This window comes from Aptenodytes patagonicus, chromosome 6, assembly GCF_965638725.1.
Source record: "Aptenodytes patagonicus chromosome 6, bAptPat1.pri.cur, whole genome shotgun sequence".
NCBI classification, from domain to species: Eukaryota; Metazoa; Chordata; class Aves; order Sphenisciformes; family Spheniscidae; genus Aptenodytes; species Aptenodytes patagonicus.
Window position 1 is genome coordinate 14131957 of NC_134954.1, and position 18794 is coordinate 14150750.

Below are 18794 nucleotides of genomic sequence, written 5' to 3' on the forward strand. Positions count from 1 at the left end.
TATCTTAGTGACCTCCCTGTAAAACATGGTTAATGACATTTCCCTCTCTCACAGAGATGTCACTATGAAGGTGACTTGTGACATGCTCAACACATGAATGATTAGTACACACATAATTACCTAAAATAATTACATATAATTATGTAAGATATTGAACCCAAGACAGACAAAATTCAGTTAGGTTCTTCCAGATAGCTTTCATCACTATGTTCTCTTACTATCTGAGATACTATTCTGTTTATGAACAAGAACGTACAGAGTCCTAAAAGCCATTTTTCAGGCTCTCTTAGGACAAAAAAACATAGCTGTGTCCAATACAGACTTTTCCTGTGCCCTGGTGTTGCTTCTCACCTTGACCTGTCACCTTGCTTCTCTCACACACACACCTCTCTTTAAAGCAATGCAAGCAAAGCCTCTCCACCCACATCCTTCAGATTCCTAAGCAGACTTTGTCCCAGGTGGAAACCTATGCCTGTGCTTTAACTTTAGAGGTCACCTTTATTTTAATTGTCTGTTTCACAAAGACAATGAGTTCTTACAACCTCCTTAAGTGGAGGGAAACAACTATGCACATTAGCCTCAGCAATTTAATCCAACCCATAACAATACACTTATTTACAATGCTTACTACTCAGGTCTTTTGTTACTATTCTTGTCTTCATCCTTTCTTCTTTTCATTCTGAATTTCATTGTGGTCGGTTCAGCAGGAGCTGCTGAGGAAAGAAGTCAAGATTCTTATCAGTGCAGTTTCAGGACTTGATCTAGGGACTCTCTGATACGGTTTGTAATATTTACTTCTGAAGTATAAAAGCTGGCTTTACTTAGGCTATCACAGAAGAGAAGAGTAGCTTATGGAGAAAATGTATGTGTTTAATAGGATAGAGTGCTAATCCTCCATGTGTATTTCTAGGCAAAGAAAATGAAGCTTGTATGTCACCCAGATGAGCATTTGTGAAATCTTTGTAGCATACAAGACCTATATGCTAGAGTTACTATGCATTTTCCAGAGAAAACTATGCAGGAATCAAGACTGAAAGTTTTTGAAAAGATTTATATTTTGATATTCTTTATTTTTTTGTCTTAAGATCATAAGATCCTAGAATATTTCAGGTTTCAAGGGACCTCAGAACATCATAGTCCAACATCCTGCTCAAAACAGAGTCAGTTGTTGGTCAAAACAGGTTACTCAAGACTTTATCCAATCTGGTCTTGAGAACTTCTAAGGATGACTTTCATGACTCTATGAGCAAAGTCAAGCTTTACTTCACTGTGAATCCAGCAGAACAGCAGCCAGAGGGCAGAAATTGTATCTTATATGCTATTGCAACTCTTCCATTGCCTTTTCCCAAATGATCACATGAATCAAAGCCCTTATTACAATACTGATGGCAGGAAGCAAATGCTTTGACCTGTGGTTTTAAACGGTTGTTTCTATTTCCAGTGACTCATGAAAGAAGAGGCCTTAATTCATGCTTAATCCAAGACTGGATATTTCTCCAACTGTGCGTTGTAATGAGAGAAGGAAGAGGGAGACATTTGTTTGCCTGGGCTGTTTTTAATGACTGTTGTTAGGAGTTGCACAGGGGGTTGGAATGCTGGAAGGAACCAGCTGAGATGAATGAGTGAGTAAAGGGCAAAGAAGGTGGCCAAAAGTATGTGATAAATAGCATAACATATGAGTCATTAGTGTCCAAACACTTAGTGTATACACACCCCCTATCGTATACTGCAGTGAGCACGGAATGCTAACAAGGCTTTGGGTAACGCCTTGATCCGTCGATCCCAAAGAGCATAATTGTCTCGTGCAGGCAAAGGAATTATGGATGCGGCTTAAGAGGTATGTGCAAGGCTGTGAATCTGTTGCCAAAACCAGGAATGGAGCTACTTCTGACTCCCCACTCAGAGTTCTCCTTTCTCCCAGCATTCCCACCCACAAAAGACTTCAAGTTTAATCTTCCAGTGCTGCCCCTGTCCCTTTGTCTGTTCTCCTCTCATTGACTGGAGCTTCATCTTCTTCCAGAGTGAAATAGCCCCAGGATCTCAGCTATCTGAGAGTTTGAAAGCAGCTCCTTCCATTGCTTCCTCGCTTCTCAGTGTCTGAAGAATGCTAATTGTAAACAGCAATGTAATTGCTGATACATGTTAATAATGCCTGACTTTCCTGGCCCTGAAAACCAGGTTGTCAGCATCTTTCTTACTATCTTTCTCCACCCAGCAGCTACTGGACACAGATACAAATGAGTCTGTTGCTACCTTGCAGCTATGCAAAAAGAGTGCACAAATGGCATCTGAATCACATTTTATTATTGCTGTTGGTCCAGGATGCTGAGCAAAAGCATTCTTCAGAGGGATGGGGATATTTTGTACTGGATGTCTGCGTGTGCAAAAGGACTGATGTACATGTGTTGCTAAATCCAGAAAAAGCTGTGAGCCGCAAAACTTGTATTCTGGGAAAAAAGCCAATAGGTCCATTCCCAAGATCCAAGTTGTGCAGTGAGCTAGGAAGAGGTACAGAGGAAAGAGAAGGTGGTAGGGGAAGAAATTTCTTCTGCACTGAAAAAATCTGGGTAGAAGAGCTGTTTGGGTGAGCTAAGTTTTCAGCCTTTAAGACACCATATGCCTTTCTCTTCAAGCATGAGTATTCCATTTTGATTGCAGCAGCAGTCAAAATCTCTCCTCTCCTATTTCTCTCTCTTGCCCACCTTCTATGCAAACAAGGAAGCAACTTATACAATTTGAAGCAATTTCTTTTTACTTTTTCTTTAACAGAAGCAAGTCAACTGCACCAAAGAATCACCGAGAGTGTATACCATGCACCAATGGATTCCTCCAATGCAAGCAGGTAACCACAGCTATCATGGCATATCAGGGCCATGTTTTGTCTTGCCTTTGTGCTTTTGCAGTACCTAAATTCTTCGTTTTCTGTGTTTAGCTTCCTGGGTACGAACTTCGATTGTCTTCAAATTCTTTAAAGACATGTAAATGCAGATAAAGGTTTTGTTCATGGGGAAACTAAAAATCACAATGCAGAATTCATTTCAAAGATGATAATTTGGTTTTGCAAAAGAACCATATGCTCCGGATTAACTCAAGTTTAGACAAAATGTATTGGAACATTTCTAGGACGTTAAATGGAGCTGTCAGCAAATTTTTGTAATGACCCAATTGCTGGGCAAGTTTAATGCAAGTTGGCATGGCATATCACTATAAAATTTTAGCAGGATCAATGAAACCAAGAGACTCCAGGTAACACAGCCAGCCTTTGAGAGTTGTACAACTCAATGCAAGAAATTTTAAACAGACGCAGTGCTCTTAATCCTGCACCATATTTTCTCTAGGCTTGGTTACATTTGCTTTGTTTAAGGTTTAATCTGAAAAGGTTTAAGGGTGAAAATCTTTCAGCAAAACCACCTTGGGGATAGGAGAAAATTATTCTAGTGAAATACGAAATGCAATCACAAAAATGTTTCAAATCAATCCAGATGTATGTCCCTCTTATAAAGCTCTTAAAGTGAGAATTTTCAGAGCAGAAATTATAGACAAAATATGTCAACAGAAAATTAATTAACTCCAGGAAGAAAGGCCATGTGATTAGCTATTTGTCCTAGAGTGGATTAAACCAAAGGAAAAATTAAGTGCTGCTTGTCCTCACTCTGCCAACTATGCCAGAGAAGGAGAGGTTACATACTTCTGCTCCAAATGCTGGGTTATTATAGGGTGAGGAAGAGTATGGTAAGTCTTCATGAAAGAACAAAGCCCCGGGCTTTCATGAATGGAACAAAGAGTACAGAGTGTCCTATTGGCTACTATAAACTGAGGCCACCTTGATCCTCTGTAATACGTGTCTCAGAGAGAAGCAAGGACAGGGAAATTGCAGCACAAGGTGTCTTTGCACTGGCTGATGTGACGTAGTGGATCCAGAATTCTCAGGCTGTGGAGCCTCTTCTGCAGCCTGTTTTGGGATGCTGGGTGGAGGCAAGGAGAGGAAGGAGGAAGCTAGACTTTGTGATAGCCACCCACATGGGTGTAGTCTGTCTTTATGACTGACATGACTGAGCAGCCCCAGTTGTGAAAGGCGCTATAAGTAAGCCAGTGATAGACAGTATTAGTTAAAAAGCAACCAGCATCATCAGTGCTCTGCCAGTGGTTGGAGGCCAATTAATTATTGAGGTTTTATCTAACCAATAGACATCCTCTCCTGGGTTGCCCATGTGTAACAGTGACTCTACTGTTTATTGGGAGTTGTCAAACCTGTACTGTGACATTGGGGAAATCTGTTTGCAGAACACTCTCCTGTCCCTGAGCCATATCTGTTCAATGACAGTTCAAAGACTATCTCCTTTACTTGTTTATATGCCGTCGCAGCGCTTGGGGCTGCAATTCCATGAGGTAAGGCAGGGCTGGGCTGACTCAGGACTGGAGCTGAGGTGTCTGCAAAAGAGACACTTAGAGCCGGTGCCCTTAATGCAGGCGGTTACTGGATGTCCCTAAGTCCTGTTCAATCTATTTAAATTATCTCTCTGTAAATTCTTCCCCAAAGTTTCAGTGTTTAATCCTAAAATGAGATGCCTTGTGGTATCTGTTGCTGCTGTATCTCTCTCAAGGGATGGCTGCTGCATTTCAGTGATAACAAACTGATCCCTTTGTATTGTTTTCTAATCTCTTTAAAAATATGAAACTTAAATAGACTATGTTCTAACTGCTTAACTATCTGCTTTCTTGGAAATGACTGATTCAGTCATACGTCCATGTAAAAATATCCTGTGCACATAGATACACACAAACACTTGGAGTTTTACTGCAGATGCTGTTTCAGAGAAGCTCGTGTGTTTTCTTGGTGTCTTTCTCACAGCTGTAAATCTTTAACTCTGTCAGCTGCATGTTTCACAGTTATCTCAGCCTAGCTGGGAAGGAACAGAGAAAAAAGAATAAGGAAATGTGAGTGTGCTTTGGATTTGTTCCCGTATTTATTTTGAGCCCCATTTTGGACCTGACATCAGGCTGTAAAATCACATTTTGATTTAGTACAGGAGGTAACAGAGGCCCCTGTTAAGGTTCCATCAGAAACAGGTCAGAGGTTCAAATACAAAGCAATGAGTCCCAGGCTGCCTTGTAGTTATAAAAGGTATTCACAGATCTCTAGTATTCCAAATGTTTTTAAATTTTTAATGATACAGCAAGACAAACCCTATGAATGTTAAGTATAACAGTTCATATGTTAATTGTAAACAGCAGTGTAATTGCTGATACATGTTAATAATGAGCATTTTGGGAAAGAGTATGTCGGGTGTGTAGATGAAATGTGTGGAACATTCAGTCTGCCAAGGATAACAGTCAAACACTCAAATTAAACCACCAGACATTTGCAAAACAATGAGGATAAGAAAATCTTGCAGCTCGAATGCCCTACAAACCTGGGGCAGGGGGGGTCATTCCCATTACAGACCGGTAAGGGCCGGTACCTGTGCAAATCTGGCAAGACGGTTCCCCTCGTCTGTGGTTCAGCTGTAGATAGGGATATCCCACTTGGATGAATGTTTTCAAAGAGCAGAAGAAACAGAAGTTGGGAGATCCTGGAGCCAGTGGAATGTTCCTCTAAGCATGGTATGACCTCTACGTGACCATCCAGTACCCATTTCTCTCCTGGAGTCGAATATACTTATGCTGCAAAGGATGGAAAACTGGGGTCCTCTTTTCTAACCTGGTTTCCTACCCCTTCCTTCCAAATCTGTTGCACTTGCAAGAAGAGCTTGTGCAGACTTAACCAGTTTGTTCTTCCATTTTTCCCTTCTCAGCTCTCACTAAGGACATCCCTTACTGTGTGGTACGGAAAGGAGGCGGGGGCTAGAATGGCTTTTTCCACCGTACCTGCCTACACAGATGCAGAATTTATAGTGCACACAATTTTAAAACCTGTCCTTAGGCTTCCATATCTGAGGGTAAGAAAGAATGCTTAGTGCTCGGTTAGGTATTAAGCAGGAATGTAACTATTTCTGTATTTCTTTTGTCCAAAGGTATAGCAGGAAGTCGTCAAGTATATATGAAAACAAATCTGAGACATCAAACGTGGAAGCATCTAACAACAAAAACAGGAATTCCAGTCCCAGCTCCAGACAAAAGAGAGGTAGGAGTTCTGACACAGAGCTTTTTGCTTCCAAAGGGTAATATTTTTATTTTTGCACACTAATTTCTAGAGTTTGATGAGGATACTTTAAATGTATGTTGTTTAAACTCAACATCAAAAAAAGAGTGCTACAAAGCTGAGTGACTGTACGGTGATACTTCTTGAACACCAAAAAGTGTTACCGGTTTAGGATTTTTTAAGTCTGAGTTTTGATGCATTACAGCGCTCTTTATACAACTTGTGTTTTTTAAAAATAGAATTTCGGGGGGGGATAGTATGTGTATTTTAACCTTCTATATCCTGGCTAAATTGGTTTCTAGCCATATTTAATTTTTAGATTGTCAATGGACTTTGTTAACAAATTTCCTTGCTTTATGTTGAAGAGATTTTTTTTGCCTCCTCTGTGTATAGGTTCCCCTCTAGTGTATAGTAAATAAACACACATGCGATCACTGAAAGTCCCTCCATTATCTGAAGCCATAAATATAATAGATGTGTTCTGTACAATGTAGGTTAAAATGAACACTAAAAAGAAACTGGATGTCATGAGGCAGTAGCAGGAACAGAAAATCTTTCAACATCAGTTTCTCTTTTAGGTAGTATTTTGAAATGTTAAAGCAATGACTTTTCTAATAATATAAAAAAGAAAATTGCGAGGTCTTAAGAGATGAATGTCAAAATCAGGCTTAAAGTAACAGTAGGCCCCTTTATAAATAGAGATGGTAAAAAAATGTTGAATATTTTTTTCTTTGAAAAATAGGCTATTCACCAAAAAATTTTTCATTGCAGTAACTTTTCATTCTGGGGAGAAAGTTATAGATTCTTCATTAAAAAAATCAGATTTTATTAATTAAAAACCTGTTTCAGTAAAAATTTCCTTTTAGAAAATACGATTTTTAAAAATAAAAAAAAAGTTGGTAAGCAGACTTTCATTTGAAATTCATAAACCCTGTTTAAAAAAAAATTTCCAGGAAAATTATTGGAGTTTTATAACTGGTCCAACTTACACGAGAGAGTGGGAACTGGGATCATCACCCTATATGCCGATTTTCATTCTTCCGCCTTCTCTCCCATGCCCAGTTCCTCAGGGCGCTCTCTGCAGCTCCTGCTAGCTGGGCCGAGGGCCTCCTCATCCTCCGGCATGCGGCTGCTCCCGCGGAGCCGAGCAGTGAGTCACTTCTCTTGGGGGATTCAGGGTGTGCGTGTGCATCCTGGGCTGCAAACGACGCTGCGCAGAGAGCCAGCGGAGGAGCTATCCGGCTCTAGGTGTCCCACCGAAACTTTGTGTCCCTGTGAGGCACCAGAGCCTCTAGCTGGGACTCCGCAGGGGCTGCACTCGTCTTAAAAATGTACGGTTAGGTCCTGCGTTCGGAGGTGCAGCGGAATCGTGCTGCGGCCCCCTGGGGAGGGCACGGCTGCGCTAGCCTGCAGCACCCGAGCAGGATGGTCTGGTTCTCTGCCAAACCTGGCTCTTTTGTGCCACCTACTGACTCTCGGTATCTATGTAGTTAATCGGAACGCAGATTATTTTAAAATACTGTATTCTTTCTAGTACAGAGGAGGAGGGCACTACTGGCAAGCTATTTCAGTTTCATTATTCTTATGGATGAGTGCCTGTAATTGAGTTATCTACATATAAAACAGTATTTTGTGTGGACCTGATTGGTAGATTCACTGACTTGAAGCTATATGGGAGCCGAGTCCTGCAGGAACCTCTGGAGACCACCTAGTCTAACCGCCCTGCTCAAAGCAGGGTCAATTGGAGCACGTTGCTCGGGGCCGTGTCGAGTTGGGTTCCGAATATCTCCAGGGGTGGAGACTCCATAATCGCCTTGGGGATGCTGTCTCGCTCTTTAACCACATTCACAGTAAAAAAAGTTTTTTACTATTTTTAAATGGAATTTCCCATATGTCAGTTTGTGCCCATTGCCTCTCATCCTGTCACTGGGCTCCACTGACAAGCGTCTGGCTCCATCTTCTTTACTCGCTCCCATCAGGAATTTATATACATTCATAAGATCCCCCGAGCCTTTTCTTCTCCAGGCTGAACAATCCCAGCTCTCCCACTCTCTCCTCGTGTCAGCTACTGCAATCCCTTAATCATCTTCATGGCCTTTCGCTGGATTCACTCAAGTATGTCCATGTCTCTCTCGTACCGGGGAGCCCAGGACAGGTCACAGCGCTCCAGGTTTGACTCACTTGTGCTGAATAGAGGGGAATCATCACCTCCCCAGACCTGCTGGCAAGGTTCTGCCTAATGCAGCCCAGGACGATATTGGCCGCCTTTGCCACAAGTGTGCATTGCCGGCTCATGTTCAACCTGTTGCCCATCAGGACCTATTCCTCATTATGTTTGGAAATGGTTTCCAGGGTTATTTGGTACACCTGCAGAACAAAGGAAAAGGTTTGAAATGACTCAAGTGGAGACAACATGTCTTTAGAGACCAGTCTCTAATAATTGGCTGGTGCTGGGAAGCTGTGGGGACTTGTGAAATCCTAAGGGGTCTGTCAGTGAAGTGGTATAATTGCATAGCTCAAGAACTAGCATATAAACCTTCCCCCTATACACATGCACTGTTGTACTTGCTGCATGACTCTGTGATAATCAAATACTATGGATTTTTTTGCTGTACACAAACAGAAAGTAAATATATTTTGTATACCAGTTTCTGGATTCTTTATAAGCTACAGTATCTTTACAAAGATTGCCTGGAAGTGGGAGCAGCCATGGCAGGGAATGGCTCTTAGGCCAACACAAGCAGTCTGAAAGTCAAATGCTTCCCAGTGCACCTGTGGGCAGCCCCACAGCTGAAAATGCTGCTCCGTAGCAGTTCCTCACCAGATGCACCTGCCTGGCCCAAAGCTGGCATCAGGCCACTGGCTGGAAGGAGCTGAACCACACCGACATAATACTTCTGTATTGTTAAAATCTGTTCATCTCTCACCCACCTATGCATGCAGGCACCTCGGATGCTGGATTATCTTGGCTGCAAATCAGGAAGTGATGGGATGCGCTTTCCTTTGGAAGCACAGCTTGTTTGTCTGTTGCTTGTCCGTCAGTGTGGGATTCACTGTCTCTTCATGTTCCCTTTGTACTTCTGGTGTTCATTTGTGCCTCTAATGATTTTCACTTGGCAGCGTATGAAATAAAGAGGAGGAGAAAGCTAGTGGTTAAATCCTAAGGCACAGAACCAGGCAGCCGACACATGGCTTTTCTCCTGCTCTATTGCCATAAACCTTCTGTGTGCTACCTGCCCATGCAAAGAAAGGGGAAGATGCAGAATTCGGCAGGAATGCATGGATCTGGGGGTTTGATCTAGGTCCACCTCTTTCCTGCAGTGCAAGTAACTGAGTATCTTTCAAACCCAGAGTCTCAGGACCTAGATCCATCTGTGACTTATGCGACTGTCAGGTGGCATGACTGGCTTATTCATGTAGGAGCCTGGCATGTAAGCTTCGCTGGCATGGCACTCCTTACATCCCAGCAAATCATGAGATCAAATGCATGACTATATGCCAGCTTTGGAGGCTGTTAGAAAGACTTCAGCGGGTAAGGCTGAGAGCGTATCAGCCACAGGGCTGATGATGGCAGACTCTTCAGTGCTAGTACTGGATAGCAGAAGTGGGACTGCTCGCAACACTGTCTGTCTGTACATGTCCTGCACTGCAAGGCTTCTCTTATTTTTCCCTACAACCTTGCTGTTCCAACCACAATGATGTATTTTCGTAGTAAAAGGCACTAGACCCTTTTTAATGAGCTTGCTGCTAAACTGTATTTTCCTTTGATGAGAGCTACATCCCTTCACCTGTTTTTCTTTGGTTTTGTTTTGTTGTTGTTTTTCTCCATTAAAACTCAGTGAGCCAAACTCAACCCAGGGGCTCTGTTTGGCTCAGCTGGTTTAATCACCCTGACCTCATGTCACCTTTCTAATTGATTACCTCTTGCTCAGGCTTGAACTGAAGCAAAATTTATTTATTTATTTTAAGTTGTCATCCAGTGCTAACCTTTCCTTTCCCATAAGCTGAACAGCTGACCCTTCCTTCCTTATTTCTCTTCCCTCTCCCTCTCTCTCCTAGTTGATGCTTCCACCAGCCTTAACCTTGAGCGCACAGCGCTTGCTAGAAAGCGATTCACATTGCAAGGTCTTTCCAACCGCAGAGCTCCACCCAAAGGTAAAATCAACCCATGCAGCATTTGGTCTCTGGCCATCTGTCTCCTGCACTCCCACAATGTTCTCTCCATCCCATAGTGCCATCCATCACTATTTCCTAAAGTGCTGCCGCATCTCACCAAAATGCTCCTGTCTGATACACACATATGGCTCCCCTTCTCAAAGACGCTGTTAGCAAAAATTGCTCCCACGGCAGTGTTGGCAAGGCAACCTTTGAGTTGACTGGTTGGATCTTTTACTGGTGCACAGTGCAAATAATGTTTATTTCCAGTTTCCCTCAAGGGCCAAAGCATGAACATGTTTTGAACCATCAACTTAACTTCTTTCAGCAGTTTACTGTCTTGAAGGGAAGAGTATCATTGTGTTGTCCTACACAAGCTTTTTATATGTTAAATTGTTCATTGGTTGGACCTCTTTGTTTTTTCAAATGTTGCTCAGCCATGGCCTAGTGGTAACACTGAGGAACCGGAATTCAGATGATCTGGGGTTTATTGCCATTTCTACTTAATTATGTTATATGACACTGTAAAATGGTGTGTTCTGAGTCTTTGTGCATAAATGTTTAGAAGACACTTAATATCCATGAGTAGAGAGCATTGCATGTTCCTGTGATGGCTGTACAAGGAAGAGACTTTAGAGGAAAGAAAAAAATGTGAATAGAAATTAACTTGAATGACTACTTGCAATTACTTTCTGAAAAGATAATGTAATTACTTTTTTATTATTATTATATGACTTTTCTCCTGTTCTGATAAATTATATTTCTTCTGTGAGACAAAGGGTTAGTGTGCAGTGATGGAGAGGGTGAACATCAAAGAAGGAAGAAGCAAGATGAAAGAATAAAAATGACAATGTTATAAAGTAGATGAGAACACACCAAGAGCCAGAGCAGCCATAAGATTCTGCTTGCAAGGTTAAGGCTGCACTTGGTAGTAAGATCCAAGATGGACAAACCAGTTCAATGTTCTGAATACAAAAAAGGGAGTGGTTTTCAGATCCTGTGACTTGAGGAAATCAATTCCAAAATACAGATTTCGGAAATGCAGTAATTCGGGTGAGTTTGGATCTGCAGTTTTGGTTTGGGCCTCTTCTGCTCTTTTTTCTGAATTTTTCTTGTCATGTGAAATGTCTTGCATTTTATGCAGTCATTCCGCGTTCCAGACAGCAAAGCACAGTTCAGAAGAGTTCATACCCCCTGAGCCGTAGGCAGTCTCAGCTCAAAGACTTGCTGGGTCTGGTTCCTTCAGATTCCTGTGAAGCACCTCCATTACACAATGTCCCATTTCACTTTCTTGTGCTGTTCAGTTGCTAATCTGGTCCTGGCTGAGAGGAAACCAGTTGGCAAATAGTCTGGATGATTTGCAGTGTGGTCATTTCTGTAGGCAGTGATGATGCAAAGCTCTGTTAGCACTATACAGACTGGCTGTTAAGGCAGATGGGAAGCTGTGAGAAGGTAACAGGGAAGTTACTGCAATAAGAACTTGTCCTGCTCTTGACCCCTTTGTCTAAGGATTTGTTACTGGCCGTGGCAGGAGGTGGTGTACTGAGCTGAGCATACTTTGGTTCAGACCCACTGTGTCTGTTCATGTCCAGAACACATAAAAGGGAAGGTTTAAACAATAAAATAACAAGACAACTAGGGGGAAAACAAGATTGCCTGATAGATATCAACCGGCAGTGGAGCATGGATTCTCAAAACATTGCTGAACTGTCTGCCCAGGCTGGATATGACGGGGTACAAAACGTTGTACATAAGCACCTTGGTGTTTTGGCCAAAGAAATGCCAACGTCTGGAGGAGAAACTTTACCATCCTGCACACCATCAGTGCAGAGACCCCAAGGCAGCCATACCAGAACTGATACCAAAGTGTGTGAAAGCCCACACTCGTAGCATCCTGCATCTCCCCGCCTTGGGTAGGTGTTAGCTGTCCTGGTTTGCAGAGCCAAGCTCATACTCCTTGGAGTTGGCACAGGGTCTCTAAAAGCTGCATGATGTGGTGTAGATGTAGCCCAACACCGTAGTTATAAAGTGAAATTTTCTTTGTATTTTAATAAGGGCAGTTACAGCAGTCTAAATGTGGAGTCATTCCATTGTAATTATCACTGAGAGCAGAGTTTAACCTCTCCTTTTTCTTCAGCCTTTTAGGAGGTGTGAATAAGGATCTACTTGAATATATGTGCTTTTATGAGTAAATTGATAAGGAAGTGCATTGGCAGATACAGAATTTACAGTCTTTTTACAGTAGCCAATCTACAGTTAAAATTGCACTGAGATTTTAAGGAGCTAACATGGTTTCCTGATGTTTTGGCATAATAAAACTTTATAGGAATTGCAGTTCAACCAGTCACGCTAATTTCTGCTCCACTGGAAACATACAGTGAATGTGACATTTACTAGGCAGAAATATGGAAAAAACTAAGTAAAGAGAAATGTTGTGTGACTGAACATTAAAATAAGGAAACGTGAAGATGAGGAATGGGAAAGAGAATTTTAAGATCCCTGGCATGGAAATCTTCACGGTAGTATAGTTCTGCACAGGATATTTAAACCCGAAATATAAAATCATCTGAAACTTATTTTACTCCAGTGCTGTATGCCAGTTCACCATGGGGGGGGGGGGGGGGAAGAGAGAGAGAGAAAAGAAGATAGACATGATAACAGAAAGGAAAGAATTGGAATAGAAAAGTCCCTCTGAATCACAGGCACCATTTGGGAACATCTGGGCTAAGATTCAGCAAAGCATATAAGCACGTGCTACAAAGAGTTTTGTGTGTGTTGTGGTTTAACCCCAGTCGGCAACTAAGCCCCACACAGCCGCTCGCTCACCCTCCCCCCGGTGGGATGGGGGAGAGAATCGGAAGAGCAAAAGTAAGAAAACTCATGGGTTGAGATAAAGACAGTTTAATACTTGAAATAATAGAATAATAATGATGATGATGATGATGATGATAATAATAATAATAATAATAATAATAATAATAAATTGTAATGGAAAGTAAAACAATGAGAGAGAGAGAGAGAAAAGCAAAAACCCAGGGAAAGAAAAAAAAATTATGCAGTCGCTCACCACCCACTGACCGACACCCAGTCAGTCCCTGAGCAGCGATCACTCCCCCCAGCCAACTCCCCCCAGCTTCTATACTGAGCATCATGTCCTATGGTATGGAATATCCCTTTGACTAGTTTGGGTCAGCTGTCCTGGCTGTGCCCCCTCCCAGCTTCTTCTGCACCTCCTTGCTGGAAGAGCATGGGAAGCTGGAAAGTCCTTGACTAGTGTAAGCACTGCTTAGCAACAACTAAAACATCAGTGTGTTATCACATTATTCTCATGCTAAATCCAAAACACAGCACTGTACCAGCTACTAGGAAGAAAATTAACTCCATCCCAGCCAAACCCAGGACAGTGTGAAATAACTCTTCACCTATCCCAGGAAATTTTCCAGTGAAAATTGAAACAACTATTTAATTTTTACATAAATATGTCTCTGATATTTTTGAAAATCACAAATAGTTTTTGACAAATGTGAAAACCTTCAACAGAATATTTAAAGCCATTTCTAATACCATTTTCAACAGAGGTTGTGTCCTGGTAGCATTAAGTGTTCAAGTATCTTACCTGAAACTGAGATATGAAGCATATGAACAGCCTTACTCATGTCTCAATGGAAATACTCACTTGAGTAATGCAGCACATGTGCTTAGAGTGTTTTCGGCAGAAGAGACTAAAAAGTTAATGCTCAAATATTTGTAAGCAAGCAACATTTCCTCCCAAGTGGTGCTGCTGTAGTTGGTAGGTGCAAGAAGTGTATTGATGTGCTTGTAGATGTGTAGGCACAATCTCTTAAGAGCTGCCTAATGACCTTGATGTGTTTTGAAACAATCATGCGCTCTCTGAAGCTAGCATACAGTTAGTCCATTTATACCTCTGATCTGTTTATGAAATATTTTGAGTCAAAAATGCTACTCACATCGTACAGTGAAATCTGAGGAAGTTGTGTCTTCATTCCTGAGCAGACTTTGAGAAAAGGCAGGATCCTATCTGACTCTGTTTGCCTAAAAAACCTCTGTTGTCTTCACTTTCTCCAAGCTGATTTGTACCAGTAAGGATGGAGGCTCAGAGAACGTTTTCAGGCATTCACACAGTTAACTTCTAAAAATGACAATTGTGAACTCCAGGCCATTCATGTTTGTTTTTCAGTGTATTTCAGGTCAGTCATCACAGAATAAGCAGTTCAGTGTCTAAAATAATCCAAACCTCATCTGTAGACACACACACCATTCTAACCATCATGCTCATCTCTGTGTTTTGTAGCTGTACTTAGGCTAGTTGGCTGCTAAAATATTAATTGGCATAAGTCTCCCTTCTGAAGTATTAAAATTGGTGCAATTGGAATTGCTTTGAAAAAATATGTTCATATAAACTCTTTTCTTTCCCATTCGCTTTGCTGAGGGTATTTTTCCTGGCTGTTTTAGAGGAGCAACCTACCTTTTATTTACCCTTTTCCAGCTGCTGCTTTGCTTTGGACATCTTTCACCCTCAGTGCTTATTAACCTCTAATCCTGCCCTGCATTGCATCTGTCTATTCTCCCAGATCCAGAATCTAAGGAAAGAGAAGTTACCCGTCGCTTTTCCCTAGCCTCCTCCATCAGCACCACAGTTAATGCTTCTGCTGTGACCAAAGGTACCGTCATGCTGCTTGCTTAGCTACCCTTCTCCCTTCCTGCTGACTGATACATTTACTGCCAAATGCTGTTCACAGAGTGAGTACATCAGGCTCAATTTTTATAAATGCAGGAGGTTCCAGTAGAAGAAGAGTCAGGACCAGTGTAACACCTGCAGGGAGGCAGGCCAAGACATTTTGAATGTATATCAAGGTGTCCTGCCAGCATATATAATGACTCTTCTGAATTTCTCCATAATAGGCTTCAAAGAGTGGTGCTGGTTTCCATGGAAACTGGATTAATTTTTGGCTGATGTGGGGCTAGGTTTCCAATTTCTCCCTGGTTTGGATTAATTGAAATTCAGTAGAAATTATTTCTCCATTTCCTTAAAGCCGTTTAGGATTTTTGCTTTCAAGAAGGAGAGAATCTCCTCATTGTGTAGCAGACATCAGATGGCAAGAAAGCCTGAAATCAAGCTAAAAATGGAGTAGCAATAGATACCAGTTTTAAAAATATTTAGCATAATCACAGTTTTGATTAGAAATTATGATTGCAAGGAAATTTTCAGACATGTGTAAGGGAGCTAGGTGCCCAGAATGCACTGAACTCTATGCAGTTTGTGTGGGAACTTATGAAAGTTTTATTTTTGAGCTGTAATTATTTTGAGAAAAGGCACTTTTACAAAATTTACTTTAAGTTATTGCACTAGTGCCTACACTTAAACTCAAAAGCAACCCATGCGTTTGGGCAAGCTGGTTGTGTTGAAAATCAGTAGGATTGTAGGCACCTATGCCTACACGTTAGAGTTACTTTTGAAAACAGAACATATGGTCTTACCTCGAATTCTGAATATACTGTCTTTTGGCAGTTCCTGGAATGAAGTGGAGGAACTGATTTGCAAGTTTAAGATTTGCGGGGCAATTCACAAACCAAAATAGAAAGAAAAATGGCTGAATTAATTTGTATAAAAACCTTTGCTATATATTTGTCAGGAAGAAGGTTGCACAGTACTTGATGTAGTGCGTTCTAAATAGTTGTGAAGGATATGAACCGTATCCTTGACTGTGCAATGAAGCAACACGTATCTGAAACAACCTACTTCCAGGGTGTCATGAAATGGGAGTGTGGTGGGGTTTATTGGCAGAGGAAGGATGTGATATTACCCCTACCTACAATGTTTCTTTGCCAACCTCTTTAGACCATAACACTACAACATCACTACATGGGAATGATGGGCATAGCACAGGAGAAGAGGTTCTTATACCTTTCTGTCCGTGGCAACAGCTTCAGAAATACATGATCAGTTACTAGGTTATGGGAAGACTGAATTGTTTCCTAATGCCGATTTCCTAAGCTGGGGAACAGAAAGAAGCACATGTATAGAAGGAGAATGGGCAACCAAGGGTTGCTCTTTAGTGTGGTTTATTGAAAAGAACATGTGTGAATTACAATGAAATTCAAAATTTGTTACAGTTTCATATAAAAAAATCCTATCCTAGGATCCTGTCCACCACAAGACCATTGGCAATGTTTTGAAATGCTGAGAAAACTACTTTTGTAATGATTTTAAAAGCTAGAAAACAAAATCAGTGCTTTTCAATTAAGTGTTGCATTTACAGCATCTGCTTTAAGAAAATATTTCAGATGACAAAAGAACTGAAGCCTGAGTCTTGTCTCAGCATTAGCCAAATGCAGATCTAGCCAGGGTGTTTGGATCATCTCATTCAAGGCTACTACATACTGCTGTGTACTGATCCTCACTGCTAACAGTTCAGCTCTGCCACATTACCGGTCCTCCACATGTGGAGTCAGGACACAGGAGAAGCACTGTACACGGACCTGTGACGGATGCCCTCCACTTCTGTGGGGCAGAAGTGTTGGCTTTTGTGGGCTCTTCCCTGCCAGCCTTATGGGTAGAAAGCTGAGATTGTGAGTCTACCTGCATTAGTGCCATCTCCTGCACAAGCATGAGAGAAACCATCCGTGAAACCTGATTGGAAGCAGATACATTTACTATGTCTTAAGGTCTTTTGCAAAAAGGCACCTGTTTCCTATCCACATCACAGAAGTGTTTATCTTCACCACTTATAATTTAGGGGTTGGTCATTTTTCTGGGTGAAATGGAAAGTATTAGGCAGGTAGTGTTTCCAGGTAATGGGAAAGCAAGTTTCTCCTTTAACAATATTTACAGCCTTGTGACTCTGCAAACTTCACACAGGTCCCCTTGTTCCTGCAGTTAAAGTCAAGAGACATGAAATAAAGAGTGACCCAACTCCCCTGGGGTTTGAAGGTATGAGTATTTCCATCCTGCATGAAAATCTGTTTGGCAATCTTTTGATATTATTAACTGAATTCACATCTCATCACTGCTGGCAGACGACACTGGAGTCCATTAGGGGTTTGGTGTCAGTTTATCTGTTTAACTCTGATAAACACAGCTTGTCACCCCCTTGCCTGTCCCCTGTGCTCATGTTATATTTACCAACTTTCACCTAGGGGTGGGCCTAAATTAAAACCCCAATTCTCTACCAGTTTTGGGAAGTAATACTCTAGACTGTGATCTGAATCTGGATTTTCTGCCTGGCTTCTACCTCACTCGGTAGAGTGCAGCAGCAGGGAGCCAAGGGGCTACTTTTCACCCTCACCTGCAGTCTGGCCGCTTGCATCCCTCTTCCCTTGTTAGTGTCTGTACCTAATAAGAGGAGCAGGAGCCATGTGCATGAAGACTACAGAAGAGGCTAGGCTGTGCATTAATATCCATTTAAGGTGCAGTGTTTCATTTCAGCCAAGCAGAATTTCCACCTATTTGTTGCAGCAGATTCATCAATTACTGTTTAATAAACAATACCAAAGAGTTAAACTGGGAAGTTATTCCCCAGCCACTGGAAGATCACCAGCTTCCGTTGTCAGCTTTTCCCTTTACAAGAGGATTTGCCAGAGCCTGTTGCCTTGTGGGGCACAAGCAGTTGGGTACCCTTGTTGCAGGACAGGGAGGAGAGAGATGTAAGCTGAGGAATCTTTTGTTAGGATTGTGTTGCTCTGTAGAAAACCTTGGTAGAAAGGGCAAGTGGCCAGGTCAGTGATGGAATTGGTGACATATCGGAGCTCTCTCCTGTGTGGCTTCCAGTAGAAGAGCACACTGGAACACAGAGGTTGGAAGAAACAGTTCAGAGGCAGCAGAGGAAATAGCGGTTTTGCTGTTTGCAGAATATTTCCTCTTGCCAGTGACCCCTGGCACTAAGTTTGGAATCATCCTGGTACCCAGCATCAGTTTTCCAAACTGTGGTGTTTCTACCTCACTTTCCTCAATGACAGATACTTCTGAGCTCAGCAAACGATGTGGCTGCAGAGGCAGGGGGTATTTCAAGGTGCAAGTACTATCCATAGGATAGAGCTGAGTTGATCCTCACTAGTTAAAAACATGGTCCTACTGCACAACATTCCTCACCAGACTGAGTTTCTTTAAGTAGGAAACAATGAACATCATTGTCATCCCTTTACCAGAAGATACTGCTGCTATTGCCAGAGCTCCGACAGAGTTAACGCAAAGGATTTGATTTACTTAGATGAAAACATCCCCCACAAAATTGCATTGCATTCATCAAGAGTGAGGTCATTCATTTCTGGCGGGGAAGAAGACCCTCCCTGGTCCCCTTTCATTGCTGTATGGATGGGCATCAAAATCATATACCCTCACCTACAGAATGATTTGAAACGCTGCAAGGAAAATATGTTAAAAATGTGTAAGGAAGCTGTAGTGAAATAGAACACTGCACTGTTCACCCAGCAATCATTTTCCTTAATTAACATCAATATTTCTGTTTGATTCATTTGG

General features: G+C 41.8%; 1 protein-coding gene across 7 annotated transcripts in view; it reads left to right on the forward strand.

Annotated features, from left to right (window-relative positions):
• Nucleotides 1-18794, forward strand: part of MCF2L2 (MCF.2 cell line derived transforming sequence-like 2) — a 197943-nt gene that overhangs the window by 169036 nt on the left and 10113 nt on the right. For 4 of the 7 annotated variants that reach the window (XM_076341284.1, XM_076341286.1, XM_076341282.1 and 1 more), the window contains exons 25-29: nucleotides 2770-2842; nucleotides 6015-6124; nucleotides 10202-10297; nucleotides 14890-14979; nucleotides 17178-17249. In XM_076341284.1, coding sequence (XP_076197399.1) covers nucleotides 2770-2842; nucleotides 6015-6124; nucleotides 10202-10297; nucleotides 14890-14979; nucleotides 17178-17249 — 441 coding nt within the window. The remainder of the gene's footprint in view (nucleotides 1-2769; nucleotides 2843-6014; nucleotides 6125-10201; nucleotides 10298-14889; nucleotides 14980-17177; nucleotides 17250-18794) is intronic. The other 3 variants (XM_076341283.1, XM_076341287.1, XM_076341289.1) reach the window with 3 other exon arrangements.